Source organism: Phyllostomus hastatus, unplaced genomic scaffold (assembly GCF_019186645.2).
Source record: "Phyllostomus hastatus isolate PE091 unplaced genomic scaffold, TTU_PhHast_1.1 phas_contig_948, whole genome shotgun sequence".
In the NCBI taxonomy this organism is placed as follows: domain Eukaryota; kingdom Metazoa; phylum Chordata; class Mammalia; order Chiroptera; family Phyllostomidae; genus Phyllostomus; species Phyllostomus hastatus.
The window spans coordinates 2,979,953-2,995,672 of NW_025333993.1; the positions used below are offsets into that span (position 1 = coordinate 2,979,953).

Genomic DNA, 15,720 nt, shown 5'->3' on the forward strand with positions numbered 1-15,720 from the left:
CCACTACTCAACAGATCAGCGAAGTCCAGACCTCCAAGGACCATTGTCTAAGTTGAAAAGCAGTGAGCGTTTAATAAAGCTTGTTTTTGACAGTTCTAAAAGGCTGTGCTGGGACCCCTGAGTCTGACAGCAGGCCGGCTCTCTGGCGTTCTGGCCAATAGTCATGTCACAGTTTGTCTCACTGACCCCCCACCCCCCAGTGAGGATGGGGGTGCTCCCGAAACAAGGCCAAGAGGACACCCTCCAGCCTAGCCTCGCACTTTTTACTTTTCTCTCCTTTTGTTGCAGTTTTTTTTAATGCTTATTAATTCCCAAGAGAAATGTGTCTCTAAGAAGAATAGTCCCAGAAATGTCAGGCTTAAAGGCTGGAATGATTATTTTGGTGACGGGTGACCGACAGATTAATTGTGTAGCAGAAAAATGTTCAAGCCACAAACTTATCTGCTACTGAGTCTTGACTGTCTAGTTCTAGAAACGTCCAGGTTTGCCAATTGCCTGGTGATAGCGAGCAGAAAGCAGAGCAGGGAGTGGAGGACCAGCCGGAGGACAGGGGCAGGAGGGGTGCCCTGACCTCCTGGAACTCTGACGGTCAGTTAAGGTGGGACCAGCGTCTTTCTCCTGCTTTCCTTAAACCGTGTATTGGATGGAATGAGGATGCAGTTTGTACTAAAGGGAAACAAGTGCTTCCTTAAATGTGTGGTCTCATACAGCCTCCTACCCCCTGGGTCTGAGGGTACTCAGCCCTCCAGAGAGAGAAACGGAATTAATTATCTCTGCGGTCCCAAGTGGCACCAACATCTTGTGATGTTGTGGTGGCCCAGGGGACCCACGACCCTGGTCTGAATCTGCAAAATTGTGCTTCTCCTGAACAGCTGGACCACTCGCTCGTGGGATGGCTGTGCTGGCTGGTGGGAAGCCGCAGCCCTGTCACCCTGGGTGTGGGAGAGCTAGGAGCTGGGACCTCCCAGCATGCACCTGGTGTACAAACCTCAGCCCCGGCTTGTCTGGCTTGTTTCCCTCTGACCCAATTCCCTTATATTCTTTTCTCTATATGTGAAACAGATTAATTTCTATTTCGAATCAGTAACACATTTATATGGTTCAAAATTTAAAAATTATGGAACGGTACTGAAGAGCCTTCCTCCCATTCCTGTTCATTCTTCCAGTTTGAACCCGCATGCCCCACTCGGTAGCCACTGTTAGAAGTTTCTGGAGATCCTCCTTTCCGGGGAACTTTAAAGCATAGACGTGCATATAAATACACATCATGTGTGTATACGCACAGACAAGTGTGTCTGGCTCCACCCTTCCCAACAAACAGTGCTGCAGTCCCTGTTCTGCAGCTCCCCTGGGCTTTTTCACGTCAGCGCCTAAAATACCTCCTCGTGACCATTTAAAAAATCGCAACTATTCTATCGTGTGGCTGTACCACAGCTTATTCCACTGGCTTGTTTTTAAATTTAGGTACCTCTTCCACAGGCATTTAGGTCATGGCTGAAAATGCACGCACACCTTTTTTTCCAGTTATCCAACCAGAAGCCATCTAGATGCGGCCGCGGAGAGATTTTCCAGATGTGATTGAAGTCCTTAATCAACGGACTTGAAGTTAATCGAAAGGGAGAGTATCCTGCCTGGGCCTGACTTATTCAGCCTGAAGGTCTTTCAAAAAGGCCCAGGGCTTCTCCAAGGTCAGAGACGCAAGTAGCGACCGTGTCTGCAGTTGCTCGCCCACCTGCCGGGTGGGTGGTCCTTCCCGACTGTCACACCTAGGCTGTGGGCTTTTGCTCGCCATGGTTCCCAGGCTGCTCTGGGCTCCTTCCCTTCCTTCTTGCCTGCCCTTGCTTAGCCTGCCCTTGCTCAGCCAGCCCCAACAGCTGCGCAAGGCAATCCCCTGTAATAAATCCATGCATGTGTATGTAGACACATGGCGTGCAATGTATGCATGTATTATTACACAGATAATACAAAATAATAGAACAAAATGTGGGTTAGTTATATTATAAATAATTATATCTGAGTATAGGATAATATGAAATACACTTGTATGTATTTATATTATAAATATGTATGTGTGCATATGTAACTATAATATAAAAATTACCGGTTACGCTTCTCTGGTTAAACCCTCCCTGACACTAAATTTGGTAACAGGAGTGGGGTGTTGCTGTAACGAATACCTGAGACCAAGCAGTGGGTGGAGGCTGGGAGGGTTTGGAGAAGCACGATAAAGCCTCAATGGCCTTGGACAGACTGTTGACAGAAATACGGACGTGAACGGTGTTGCTGGTGAAGACTCAGACACACGTCATAGGAAATTGGAGGAAGACAAGGCCTTATGATGCAGTGGGAAAAAGTTTAGTGAAATTGTCTGTGGGAAGCAGAACTGGTAAGTGAGGAAGTCGGTTACGCTGCTAAGCGTATTGCCACGCAAAGGGTTAAAGGTGTGAGGAGAGAGGGAAATCGAGGGAAGAATTGTTCAGGAAGAGGAACCGGTGCTTGGTGATTTTGAAATTCCTCAGACTGTTCAGGTGATGCTGAAGGCGCTAAAATTAAGAAATTCCGGCTGAACAGGACACCACCAGGAGCCCTGTAGCTTCGAGAAAATGAATTCTTCCAACAACCGTGCGTGCTTGGGGGAAGACCCTCAGCCTCCAACAAGCCCCCATCCCCAGCCCAGACCTGACCCCAGCCGTGGGGGCCCCTGTACTCAGCCATGCCCAGACTCCTGACCCGTGGAAACTACGAGGTAATACATGCATGCGGCGTTAGCTGTTAGGTTAAGGATGTCTGTTATACAACAACAGAAAGCTAATAACGTGCCATAGGACCGCAGAAGCAGGGGTGTCCAACCCATGGCCCACAGGCCACGTGGGGCCCAGATTGGCTATGAATGAGGCCCCACACAAAATCGTAAATTTACTTAAGACATTATGAGGTTTTTTGGTGATTGTGTGTCGCAATGTATTTGGTAGTGTGTGGCCCAAGACAACTCTTCTTCCAGGGTGGCCCAGAGACACTAGTAGGTTGGACACCCCTGTGATTGGGTAGAGATTAGTAAAGCCAAACACAGGACTTCTGATTGTAATCTATGTCCATGACAAGGAAGTGGTATTCTGCAGTCTTCTGAGATTAAGATCTCAGAAGCCATATATGATAATTCTTGTCTTCTGAGTGTTATCAGCAGAAAACCAGGGGTCAGCCAAGGTCTTTACTGTATCCATCCTTTCAGGGATAACATTGCAATTTATACCAGTGGTGGCATGGTCTAGAAGCATGCAAACACCGTGGCCACAGTTTGCAGGTGGACACTCTCAGACACCAGCGCAGGGACCTTTGGGCCACCACCGCTGGAGGCGCCGCTCACCTGTGTTTCACCCAGGTGTCGCACTCGCTGGCTCGCTCCGTGTAGTTCTCGGGCAGGAAGCCTCGGCAGCCGGTCCGCTGCGAGAGCCCAATGACCCAGCCCATGCTGGCTTCCTCCTGATCCGTGGGGTCCACGAAGATGTAGTCACCGGGATTTAGTGGCAGCTCGTCCACATTCTGGGGTTTGTACTGAAACATGGCCCTCAGGGTCTGGAAAGGAGGCAAATGTTTTCAGGTCTCCAGCAAGGACGGGGGCTGGGAAAGATGACGGGAGGGGGCTTGTGTCTGCCTTCGGCTCTTAGGCTCTCTCATGGGCGGCGTGTCTCCAGGGTGCCCCCCAAGCCTCTGTCAGATGACAGATGGCTAGAATATGACTAAATACAGCACAGAAGCCTCTGGATAGATTTAGAAATGAATTTTGGTGTCTGTCATCTGTCTAGTATGTGTGTACAATATGCATGTATTTATCACCAATCCATCATCTACCATCGATCATCTGTTTATCATGTCTGTCATCTATCTTTCTACCATCCACTGGGATGGATACAGTAAAGACCTTGGCTGACCCCTGGTTCTCTGCTGACAACGCTCAGAAGATGAGAATTATCATATATGGCTTCTGAGATCTTAATCTCAAAAGACTACAGAATACCACTTCCTTGTCATGGACATAGATTACAATCAGAAGTCCTGTGCTTGGTTTTACTGATCTCTACCCAGTCACAGGGGTATCCAACCCATTGGTGTCTCTGGGCCACCCTGGAAGAAGAGTTGTCTTGGGCCACATTATAGAAATAATGCCTATCATCACTCTCTTTTTCTACCAGTCATCTGTCATTTATTGATCCATGTATCCATGTATCTTTGTATCTGTCTATCTTTGTCCTTATTTCTTATATGAAATACCTCAAAGCATAACCCGACTTCCACGTCTACCTTCCCTGCTGTGAAGTGTCTGACAGCTTCTTTCACAGTCCGGAACACGGTGGATTCAGCCGCACGTGTCCCGTGGGTCGGTGAGGGGCCCTGCATGGTTTCCGTCTGAACGAATCGGTTTAGTGGGAGATAGTCTTGGGATGAAGCTTCACTCCAATCATTATGTGAACAAATGACCGTATTTTGCCATGTATCATGCACACCCATGTTTTTGGCCTGAACTTTTAGGGAAAACGAGGTTTCATTTGAATTTTTTAACTCAATTATTTATATTTAGAAACCAAGCCAATTACTGCATTCCAGGGTATTATTTGGCATATCAATATCATTATTGCTTTCTAGAGTTACACTTTTAGTGCATAAGCATCAATAAAAGAATTCAAAACATTTATATAGATACGGAATTAGTACTACTCATGTATAATATGCATCCTTATTTTTCTCTCAGAAATATGGGCAAAAATGTATACATTATACATGGCAAGACACAGTAATAAGCAACATAATATATCGATAAATCTTTGCAATAGTTCATTTTTTATTGCCAGAAATGCTTCCATTTCCCCCTCAAATTTGTGTGTCTGCAACTTACATAGGATGGGGCAAAAGGAGGTTTATGGTTGTTCGTATGGAAAATAATACAATAATTCATAAATGCAGAATAACCTCTGTTTCACATACTCACAACTGTAAATCTATTTTGCCTCACCCTATATATAGAAAACAATGCTGGTTGCAAATTGCACAAAGAAAGAAAAAATTGTATAGAAATAATAGAAGTGCTTCCTTGCACTAAAATACCTCCAGCGGAGGGCGGCTGGGGTGGGTTCTCGGTTGGGGAGGCCACATGGGCAGTTTCTGCGGGGGGATCCGTCTCCCTGCCGGCCCAGGCCGCTCACCTGGTAGTGCACGAAGCGCATGTCCCGCGAGTACAGCGCCGCGGTCCATTGGCAGCTGTGGCCCGGGTTCACCTCCTTGGCCAGCTGCTCCAGCGTTCTCTGGTGGTGGGGGTAGAACTTGTGGGCCAGTGTCAGATGCAGCTGCTTGGTGCAGGGCTTCACGGTGCAGTCTGCGAAACCAGGTAAACACAGGGATGCCCGCCGTCAGCACCGTGCGCCCCGGATGACTGCGAGCCCAGGGTGGCTGCATACCCAGGCTCAGCAGTGCGAGCCCCTACCCACGGCTCCCTGCCTCCGCGCCAGGCCTTCCTCCGCCAGGCAAGGACTCCCCCAGACTGTGCCGTCTTGCAGAGTTCGCCTGATAAAGGAGATGGTTGGGTACCTGCGGATTCTACAAGGAAAAGTAGAAGAGGTGGGGGTAGAGATGGGGATTTGCGGGCAGAGTTTGGGACCTATCACTTTGCAAGCCAGCTGCCCCAACAGTGGATTGACTCGTCTAGGAAACCCATGCTCCACCCCCGGGGGGGCGGCGCACGTTACTCAGTGGCCTGGCCTGGTGGGCCCACTCTCCAGGCCAGTGGCTTCTTGCTCAGCTGCAGAGTCTCGGGGAGAAAATGCCACAGGCAACACAGTTCTGTCGAACGTGACAGGCTCTCTGACACCTGGCTCGCTTTGGCGGGCCCTGGTCTTCACGGGGATCTCGGCCCTCGGTCCTCTCGGGTCAGCCGGGGTCTGATTTCACCTGGGCCACAGAGTGCTTTCTGTTCTGGGGAGGCGGCCACGGACGGGAACAGCTCACAGTTTGGTGTCAGGTAGACCTGGCTTTAGACCCACGCTGCTCCTTTCGGCCGGGCCACCTTGGCTTGACTCAGCTTCCGTTTCGATGGCAGCGCCACGAGGATGGCGAGGGCCGCCTGCGGGGGCTGCTGTGGAAACCGGTCCCTGAACCCACAGTGTCTCCGAGTCTTTCAGTTACTATCGGTTACCCGCTTCCTCCCCACGGGCAGCACGCGGCAGCAGACGGGACCTGCCCTCCTCTGAAAAGCGTCAAGGGCGCCACCGACACTTCCTGGAGCCCAGACTTGGCAGCCCCACCCAGGTTTCACCCACCACCATGGAGGCGAGAAGCCTGAGGCAAGAGATTGAGTGGGCGTCGGGGAAATTCCTTCCCTTAGCGGAAGGGGCAGGGCCGCCTCGCCGCCTGAGTCAGTGTGGCCCGAGACCTACCGCTGCTGTCACCGGAGCCATCAGTGAGTCACCCCGACTTCTGAATGGGCTCTTGTCTTCTCTTCTCTCTGTGGCCCCATGCCCGTGGGGATGTTTCGATGGGGGCAGGGGGGACCTGGGAGACAGCGGCGGAGCTGGGGCTGGCCCTTCTGAAGCCCTCGGGGTCAGGCTCGGGGCACAAGGAGCAGAAGGGCAGGGCCAGCCTGCTCAGGGTCCGGCCTGGACCGACCTCTCAGGACCCGTGGCTGCTCAGTAGGAAGCCCAGCTGGTGCGGAGTGAGACGCAGCTGGACTCTAGGCCTAGTTCCCCCACCCCCCGGGCAGGGGGCTCTGCTGGTTTCCTGGGGCTGTTGCCATAAACTGCCACCGACTGGGCGGCTTCAAACAGAAATTTGTTCCCTCGTAGTTCTGAACAATAGAAGCCTCAAGTCGAGGTGCTGGCAGGGCCTGCTCTGTCTGGGCCTCTGGGAGGGGTAGGGTCCTTCCTGCCTCTTCCTGCTTCTGGGGCCCTGGGTGCTCCTTGGCTTGTGGCTGCATCACTGGATCGCTGTCTCCGTCTTCTCGTGGCCTCCTTCCTGCATCTCTGAGTCCTCTCCGAGCACAAACACCAGTCATGGGACTCAGGGCCCACCCTACTCCAGGGTGACCTCGTTTTAACTAATTACATCTGCAAAGACCCTATTTCCGAGCAGGGCCCTTTTCTGAGGCTGTGGGGAGACATGAATCTGAAGGGACACTACTCAACCCCGGGCAGTGGCCTCGGGCAGACAGTACACCCTTCCGAGCCTCAGTCTCTCCGTTTGTGAAATGGGCAATGAGACCCACTTTGGGGGGAGAAGGGAAGAGGAAGGGAAGCACCGGGCCAGCTCCGAGGCGCGTGGCTGACACGCTGCACCCGGACAAGAACCATGCTGTCTTTTCAGGGGCAGGAGAGTCAAGAGACAACCTCTGAGGTCACCTTTACGTAAAGGAGACACATCCACAGAGACAAGGGTAGGTTCACAGCTACCCAGCGTAGCTGACCTCCAGGCTCGACAAGGCAGCCTGCCAATGGAAATCGGAGAGTCATGGACCTGGGCTCACACCTGTGTGAGGACGGAGCAGACGGGCCACCTGTGCGGGGGCGGGGAGGGGTCTTCCCACCAGGGCCATGGCCTCTGAGTTTCAGAGTTGGCAGATCATGATACTGAGAAGTACCAGGAACAAGAGGGAATTTCCACAAAAATAGGCTCCATCGTTCCAAGAACAAGAGCCTCACCATTTTGCAGAGAAAAAAAAAATGACTCGGGGAGTTGAGGTGCCTGGATTAAGGCACACGGCTAACCATCCTCGAAGGTCAAGTCCAGAATTCTTCCCGCTAATGCTAGCCCGAACCTCAGTCCCCAGACCTGGCTGGCGTTTGGGGAAAAGGGGATTTTGTTGAGTCTCAGAGTGAGTCTAGACAATCTTTCCCCAAAAGGCCAAGGAGAGAGGACTAAGCTCACACCTAAAACTTCAAATAAATCAGCGAGGACCTGTGTTTTAGACACAGCGCCCATGTGGTTAGGAGAGATGCCCAAGGTGGGCCCGGGGCTGGGGGGCGGCCCTGTCTCTCTGTGCGCGCACCAGCCCGCAACCCCTGTCACCACACAGCCACGCGGCGTCCCCACCTGGGACAGTTTCCCCGAAGCTGGAGTATGGTGGGGGTTTGGAAAATCACTTTGAAATCCATGCAAACGAGGCTCTTCCCATCAGAGACTAGACCACGCGGGCTCTCTGTTTGCTTACTTTATAAGGACACTGGGCGCATTAGGGAGGATCTAGGGAAATTGTTCGGCCTTGGGTCAAGGCCGTATCAGAGAAGTTGCTTGGCAAGGGAGTGGTGGGGGTGGACGTGGCCCGGGCAAGGGCAGTGCACCCCTGAGCCCTGCCCGGCCAGCCCGGCCAGCCGCCTGACTGCCGCTGTGTTAAGGAACAGCCTGCGTGCCTCCTGCCTTTGGGGTCCACCCACTGCGCCCAAGGGCGGTGAGCATAGCCCCGGACACGTTCTATTAACGGGCCCTGCAGGTGCCAATGGCTGGGCCTGCCTACCTGCTAAGACAGCCGCCTCCGTGGCGAATATCGTGGCGAATTCCCGGATGATGTCTGCAGAGCCCTCGCTCACGAAGAAGCCCAGGTAGCTGATGGAAGAATGGAGAACCAGAGGGACCACCGGGGGGAAGGAGCCCAGCATCCGGTCGCCGGCTCTCTTCAGAGCCTCGTACAGGCACTCCGCCTTCTGGTCTTCACACTAAGGGAAGAGACAGCTGTGTGCTTTCTCAGCGCTTGTTACCAGGTCCCCCGTTCACCTAAAATGAAAGGGCTTTCAACGTGGGAGGCAACGGGCATTTATGTGAGATCAGACCAAAGAAGAGCGACTCGGGAAACACTGATTCAGGCAGAAGCCCAAACACTGCTTCGATTCGGAGACAAAGGCCAGGGGCCTTGATGAGAAAGGGGGGTGGGGAACAGCTCCATCGGTAGAAGGAAGGCATCGCTACTGGTGCAGAGGACATACCGTCATCATGTCCATGCTAAGTAATTTAAAGCATCGTGAGCTGGCAGTCAGCACCTCTGCTTTCCCGTTATCCTTGCAGACAGCTCTTTGGGCACAAGGTAGCTCAGGCGCAGCCTCAGCTGACCTGGCCCTGTTCTGACGTTCCGGGGTTTGAGGCGTGAGACGTGCGGGGCAGGTCCTCCGCCGGGGGGGTGGGGGCAGCTCCAGCTCCGTTTTAAAGTGGATCATTTACTATATTTAAACATTTATTAATGTAATTAATAAAATTGTGCAGCCCAGTGAGCCCCTTTTCTGCTCACAGTGCTGTAACTGTAACGTAATTTGTCTGGTTTGTGTGTTTGGGGTTATGGGTTTGTTCTGCGCCCGACGGGGTCCCAGCTCCCAGCTCCCCGTCTTTCTGGGAGCAGCGAATGCGGGTGAGGCTCTGGGCCCCGGCCCGCCCTCCCCTCCGTGCACGGGCGCCAGGCCTGCGAGGCTCGCCCTGCCCGTCCTGTCTTCCCCTTCATCCATCACGGGCGTTTCTCCCACAGAAATCCCCAGCACCTCTCAGTCTGGAGAGTCTGGCCCTGGGAGGACCGAGAACCAACACAGACTCTGACCCTGCGTCCTCGTCGCACCCGCAGTTCTGTCCCAACACCCCTCCTAGTGCCACGGTGCCACGCTCCCCCGCCAGCCACCCAGAGAGGCTTGTCTAGATGGCGAGGCTGGACCTGGGTGGAGCCCACAGAGCTGGCCACAGCTGGGCTGGGCCAGGGTGTGTCCTCTCCGGGATTTTCTGATGGAACCGCAGAGGAAGTGGTGTCTGTCCCTCCCTCCCTCCCTCATTCTCACACCTGCTCCTCTTCTCAGCAGCCAGGTCCTCCTCACCTTCCCAGGGCCCCTGTGGAGCTGTCCGTGTGACCATTTTCTAAGTTGGGGCTGGTCCCCCAGGCGGGGACCAGTCCTACATCGGTGACTGGCCCAAACCCACCCACTGCTCTGTTTGAGGCCCCGTGACCATCTCTAGGGGTGGCTTTCCCCGAAGGACTTGTTCTGGTGAGGAATGCGGAGACATTGCCCCGGACACATTGTCGTATGACAGGGCAAGTGCCACTTAGAGACATCAACGAAGGAAGGTGGGAGCACAAAGAGCCGAAATTCCTTCTGTCTGGGAAGCTGGGCAAGACTTAAAAAAGAGAGGGGATAAATGAATTGGGTTCTGAAGGATGAGTAGGAGTTGACCACCTAAAGGCGAGGAGGAAAGTAAAGGACATCTCGCAGGAAGAGGTCAGCTAACACTGCGGTTGTGGCCCACCCCATCCAAATAAACCAAGTGGCCGCCCTCGGTTTTGTCCCATCACTGCCTGGTTTTCGCAGAAAATGACTTCCGCCGCTGGGTTAACGGGCGCCAAAGGCACGTTGGGGCCGACTCACCGTGAAGAAGTCACAGAGCGTTATGTGAGGGAAGACCTCATGGGCTCGGTTCCTCGTGCACTGGCGCTTGCTCTCTCTCCAGAACTCTTGAAGCTTTTCCAGCAGGGGCCCCGTGGGACAGAGGAAAAGGGCATACTCCTGGGGGATGGGGTCATCCAGAGAAGGGTCGTTGCAATGACAGCGCAGCCTGCAACGGAGCACAGGCCACCTTCACCTGGTGTCATGACAAAAAGGTCCTGTCCCCCCGGAGGCTGGCCCCTCAGAGCAACAGCCCCTGCTGAGCACCGGAGCCACACGTATCACGACCCTTGTTCCCGACCCCTCCCGGTGAGGTGGGCCCAACACGGCGCCGGGGCGGCCGCTCGGGTCTCAGACCCCGCCCCTCTGATTCCCAGGTCAGAGGCCGAGAAAGTGCGAGGAAGGTGACGGGGACACTCAGAACCTGGCCTTCGAACGACCTCTGTGGTCCAGCCAGCTCCTGGGTGCTGAACGTTTTGTGGGAAAAAATTCACATTTTTAATTTTATCTCACACTTCCAATTAAAGGTAAAAATCAAAACCACAGAGAACGAGACAGAGTTTGGGGGGGGGGCCATCACATTTCCTTTCAACTCAGAAAAAGTTATTTTAGGTGTGAGGGAAATCAATAGGCAGCCCATAATTCAAGAGCATTCTCACTGAGAATAAACAGGAGAATGAAAACGACCGTTTTTCTCATGTGTCAGATGAACGCAATGTTCTCCAAAGGATTAAGTCACACGCCGTCGTGCCGCAGGTGCGGCGAGGCTCCAGGATGAGTTTACGCGATCCCCACGCACGGTGGTGGGCCCGTCCGGGTCAAAGCCTTAAAACGCCCGGACCGCTGGAATTAATCGTTCTACTCCCAGAAACAGAACCAAAGGAAAAAAACAAAAAGTAGAAAAGAAAACTGCGTGGATAAAACATTTGCTGTAGAGTTAGTTATTTACGATAGGAAAGAAGGAAAAGCTAGGGAAATGACAGTACATTTACTTATCTGTTCGTTAAAAACTGCGGTCTTGAAGACTCGCTAATGTCTCAGGAAAGCGCTTGTGAGATAATACTAAGTTTAGAATGCAATGTGCACCCACTCGGGAAAACACTGGTTATGTGCAAATGCATCTCCTTAACAATAATAATAAAAAACACCGACAGAGGCACCCCTCCCCCTCCCTCCCCCTGACTCCTTACCCCTCTGGAGGCAACCTCAACGGTTAAGAGGTTTTGTTTTCCTCCAGACATTTAGGTAATAAATTCATAGATAGCACTTGTGTGTGTTTTATGTAAATTATAGGCCATTGTTCAAATTATTCTGCAACTTGCAGTTTTTAAGATTTTATTTATTTACTTTTAGAGAGAGGGGAAAGGAGGGAGAAAGAGAGAGAGAGAGAAACATCGATGTGGGAGAGAAACATCCATCGGTTGCCTCTTGCCCGCCCTGACCGGGGACGAAACCCGCAGCCCGCGCCTGTGCCCTGGCTGGTAAATCCAACTGGTGACCTTTCGCTTTGCCGAATGACACCCAACCAACTGAGCCACACCAGCCAGGGCCGTAACTGGCATTTTTTTACTCGACAGTGTTTTTCTGATTCCTCCATGTTAATAAATACACACCTAGTTGAGCAGGAAATTTCTCGGGCTGTATAACATCCCATCGTGAACACAGGTAACCGTTGGTACATCCTTCCCACAGGGGTGCATTTAAATCATTTTTCTTTTTAACGCTGTAATTACAGCTTTTGCATTTTTGTTTTCAGTCCCTTTGTATTTCTCCAGAGGGTGCCCTTAGACTTGGAACTGCTTGTTTGGGTGGCTACACCCAGTTTCAGAGTTGATAGGCACCCCAGAATGCAACCAGGCACCCCGGATTGCAACCAGGAAAGGAAGAGACCACCGTCCCCGCTCCCCACCAACGCTGGCAGGTGCCTGTTGTTTTTAAGGGAACCTCATTTGCACCGCCCTGAGTGTGAGAGGGGTCGGGCCCACCCTGCGCAGGGACTAGGGGATCCTGCTGCCTCCCAGCTCCTTGGTGGGACTTCTGGTCTTGGTGGCTGAGGGACCAACCAGGGCCCTCAGAGCAGTGGGTCCTGTGGGTCCCGTTCAAACGGGACAGCTTGGCCCTGAGTCCTGGTGTTTCTCTCCCTCTTGTGGAGGGGCCGCATGCGTGGCCCTCGGCCCAGGGTTTCTGGAGGAGGAGGGGCATTCCCGCGGGGGACATGCTGGGCACGCAGAGGACCACTGTCAGCGCCTGTCGTCCTGCTCCGTGAGGGGTACCCCAGCCTGGAAGGACCCGGTTTTTATTGTTGGAATTTCACGACGGCAGTTTCGGGCACAGCGAGAGGGGACTTCCCGCCGCAGGCAGCAGGATGGCATCATGGCACACTCGGGCGGGACTGGGTTTCAGAGAGCGGGGCGGCCTCTCCAGATCCCCAGATAAGAAAACGGGGGCCCAGAGCCGTGGGCGGTGGCCGTGGGCGGTGGCCGTGGGCGGTGTGCGGAGTCCCGGAGCTGGCGGGCGGTGGCGCGGCCCTGAGCCAGGGCTCCCGCCCCTGCCCCCAGGCACACGGCACCCCTTGAACTGCAATGTGCCAATTGATGCCCTAGGGGACATTCAGGACCCCAGTAAACTCTGTCCCCATCCGAGGCTGCCACCCGAGAGAGTGGCGGCCTCTCTTTTATACCAGCCAAAGGGCTCTTCCCCTCGCTCCACAACCGAGCGGACTTTTCCCGTCTTGGACAGCCGCATTTGGACTGAACCAGAATTTCTAAGTGAAGGAAACCTTGTTTGAGGTTCTCGCTGTTTTGTGTTTTACTTTACACCAGAGCTGTTTATTCCTTTTCCTCGGAGCTGGGTGGGTGGGCCCGGAGGCGGCCCCGCCCTGTCTGGACCATACTGAGCAATTGGAGGAGGGTCCCCCTGCGGAGTCCCCCCATTTCCACACTGTCCGGTGTGTGGAGACAACCGCACTCACCACTCGGCTGCCTCTTTCGCCGACTTTCTCCCAGTGGCTGCCAACGCCTTCAGCCTACAGGAAGCGGAACACAAGGAGCATTCAGAACCCTCTCTTCCATTTTGGGGGGAAAGGGTGAGAGGCAGGGGCAGCCCAGCCCGGAGCTGGACGGCTCGCTTCCCAGCTGGACGCGGCAACCAGGCCTCTGTCCTCTGCAGAGCCTGCTGTGGTTTTGGACAATGCCGACCTGCTCGTTTTCCTCCCGGGGCCCCCGCCTCCAACCCTCGGCCTGGAGTCCAAGGGCTCACGCCCTGAGGTCCGCCCACGCCTGCAGTCCTGTCCCCCCGCTATGCCCCAGGCACCCTGCACCGGGGCCAGGTGGACCCCCTCTCTGATCCTGCAGTTGGCTGTGAGGGGCCCCAGCCCCGGCGTGCACCTGTTTTCCTGCCAAATGTGGCCCTGAGCCAACATGCCCGTGGTTCTTCCAGGCCCGGCTCGAAAGCCCCCTCCTCCCAGAAGCCCTCCCCCAACCGCCCAGCAGGGTGGATGTGCAGCTCCTCTGTTGCCCCACGGTCACCACGCTTGTCATCTCAATGAGCTCATGTCTGTTTGCCTCCACTACCAGCCTGCGGGGCCCTGAGGCCCAGCTGTGTCTCACTGGGCATTGCAACCAGGATGTGCGCACGCCGGTTGAATAACTGAACCGGACCACACTGAACAGCCAGGAGTGAGGTTCAGGGACTTCGTTCAGGGGTTCAGCCCGCAGTGTCGGGGGGTGATGAGGAGCCCAGGAGGCTGCGGCCCAGTGCTGCTCTGTGGATGCAACCCCTGGAGAGGTTCCCCCGGAGAGGCCCTGGCGTGGAGCCTTACTTGGGGTGCTTCAGACTCATGAGAAGCTTAGCACACGTGTCCGACCCCTGACATGTGGCTAATGTTCAAATCAGAGGGTATTCTGAGCATGTGTTTATGCTACCGGTCAGGGGCGTGACAAAGCGTGGGCTTCATAGGTGCGTTCGAGAGTGGGGCTTGAGTCTTGCCCTGCCTCCGGCTGCCCCCTCTGGCCTCAGTGTCCCCGCCTGCACCCGGCGGAAGGCGCTCAGGACAGGGTTGGGCGCACGGCACGCGCTCTGCTCGCGCTGGCTTCCCTTCTCCATGTCACGGGCCCCGGGTGTATTTCGAACGTGAGGACGCAGCCCTATCTGGGTTGCAGAAGGAAGGGCTCTAGCTTCAGCAGCATTTCGCCCAGTTTGGCTGGGATTTGGCTACAGGGTTTAAGGAGAGTTTGCCCCCTTTCCCAAGTCCAGGGGTCCCCCAGGGGGCTTCTGATGTGTTTTCCGTGAGGGTGAGCATCCGAGCGGACCCGCTCCAAGAAATCGGTTTCCTGTGGAAGCAGTAATCCGGGGTCGGTATCCTAGCTTGTGGCTTCGGGGTGTCTTCTCTCTCTCCTAGGGTTAAACTCTTCTACATGTGGACTTTCTCCGTGGGCAAGGAGGACCGTGCTAACCCGGTAGTTTCCTAACCATTTTGTTTCATGACCGGACAGTCAAAAGACTTTTTGTAAGGACGAATGCTTTCCGGCACCCTTTGGAGACATTCTCATCTCAGCAGAATAAGGGACTCACTTTCAAATCAGAGTTTGAAATGTCCCCTCAGAGTCACTGAGTTGCCTTATGAAGAGGGTACAAGTAGGCCCCCAGCTCCTCCAAACCCTGAGAAACAGTGTGCTGTGGTAACACTTCTACTTCCCACAAACCAGGCCCCCCACCATTCAGCCAGCAGAGTACGTCCCGATCATTTCACGTTTACAAAAAAGCAGAAAAGGGTCTGACCAGAGAGAGTTTCTCACCCTGCCACGGGCGCCCCTGCGACAGGAAGTAGTTGCCCCGAGCTGCCCTGCTGTTCTGTGGCAGGGGCCTCGGAAGGGCCAGGCTGGGAGGCAGGGGCAGGCGCCCACCGGGCAGTACTCACGCAGTGTGTGCCGGGAAGCCCATCCCCAGAAGGGGGTCCAGGAGCGAGGAGGCGCTGCGGCCTTTGAGCTTGCTGTTGACCTTCGCGTAGACCTGCACCTCCCCGGCTGCCATCTCTTCCTGCCTGCACGCTGAAATGAGCAGATGAAGCCAGAGAGGGAGAGGCTGAGGCTGCGAAGAAAAACCTCAAGACTTTTTTTGATCTCTCTGACAAAAGCTAATATCCTGTTTGCACGGGATATTGGTTTTCAGAATTCTCTTTGCAGGGTGCTGGGCAGCCGCATCCATCGACCCTGGTTCCACAGCGGGGTTCGAGCTCCAGAGGTCCCCGTGTAGACCCAGCCTGGGCTCTGTCTCGGGGCTGCATTGGGAGCGAGTCTGCAGGAGACCGGGTGGGGGGAGGGGCTAGGGG

General features: G+C 54.4%; 1 protein-coding gene across 3 annotated transcripts in view; it reads right to left on the bottom strand.

Moving 5' to 3' along the window:
* UBASH3A (ubiquitin associated and SH3 domain containing A) overlaps positions 1-15,436 on the bottom strand; it is a 35,754-nt gene extending 20,318 nt beyond the window's left edge. For all 3 annotated transcript variants that reach the window (XM_045852692.1, XM_045852690.1, XM_045852689.1), the window contains exons 1-6: positions 15,310-15,436; positions 13,363-13,416; positions 10,374-10,560; positions 8,495-8,693; positions 5,199-5,368; positions 3,365-3,573 (exon numbers count right to left, since the gene is read on the bottom strand). In XM_045852692.1, the coding sequence (XP_045708648.1) occupies positions 3,365-3,573; positions 5,199-5,368; positions 8,495-8,693; positions 10,374-10,560; positions 13,363-13,416; positions 15,310-15,422 (932 nt within the window). In that variant the 5' untranslated portion in view covers positions 15,423-15,436. The remainder of the gene's footprint in view (positions 1-3,364; positions 3,574-5,198; positions 5,369-8,494; positions 8,694-10,373; positions 10,561-13,362; positions 13,417-15,309) is intronic.
* Between the last annotated feature and the right edge of the window lie 284 nt (positions 15,437-15,720).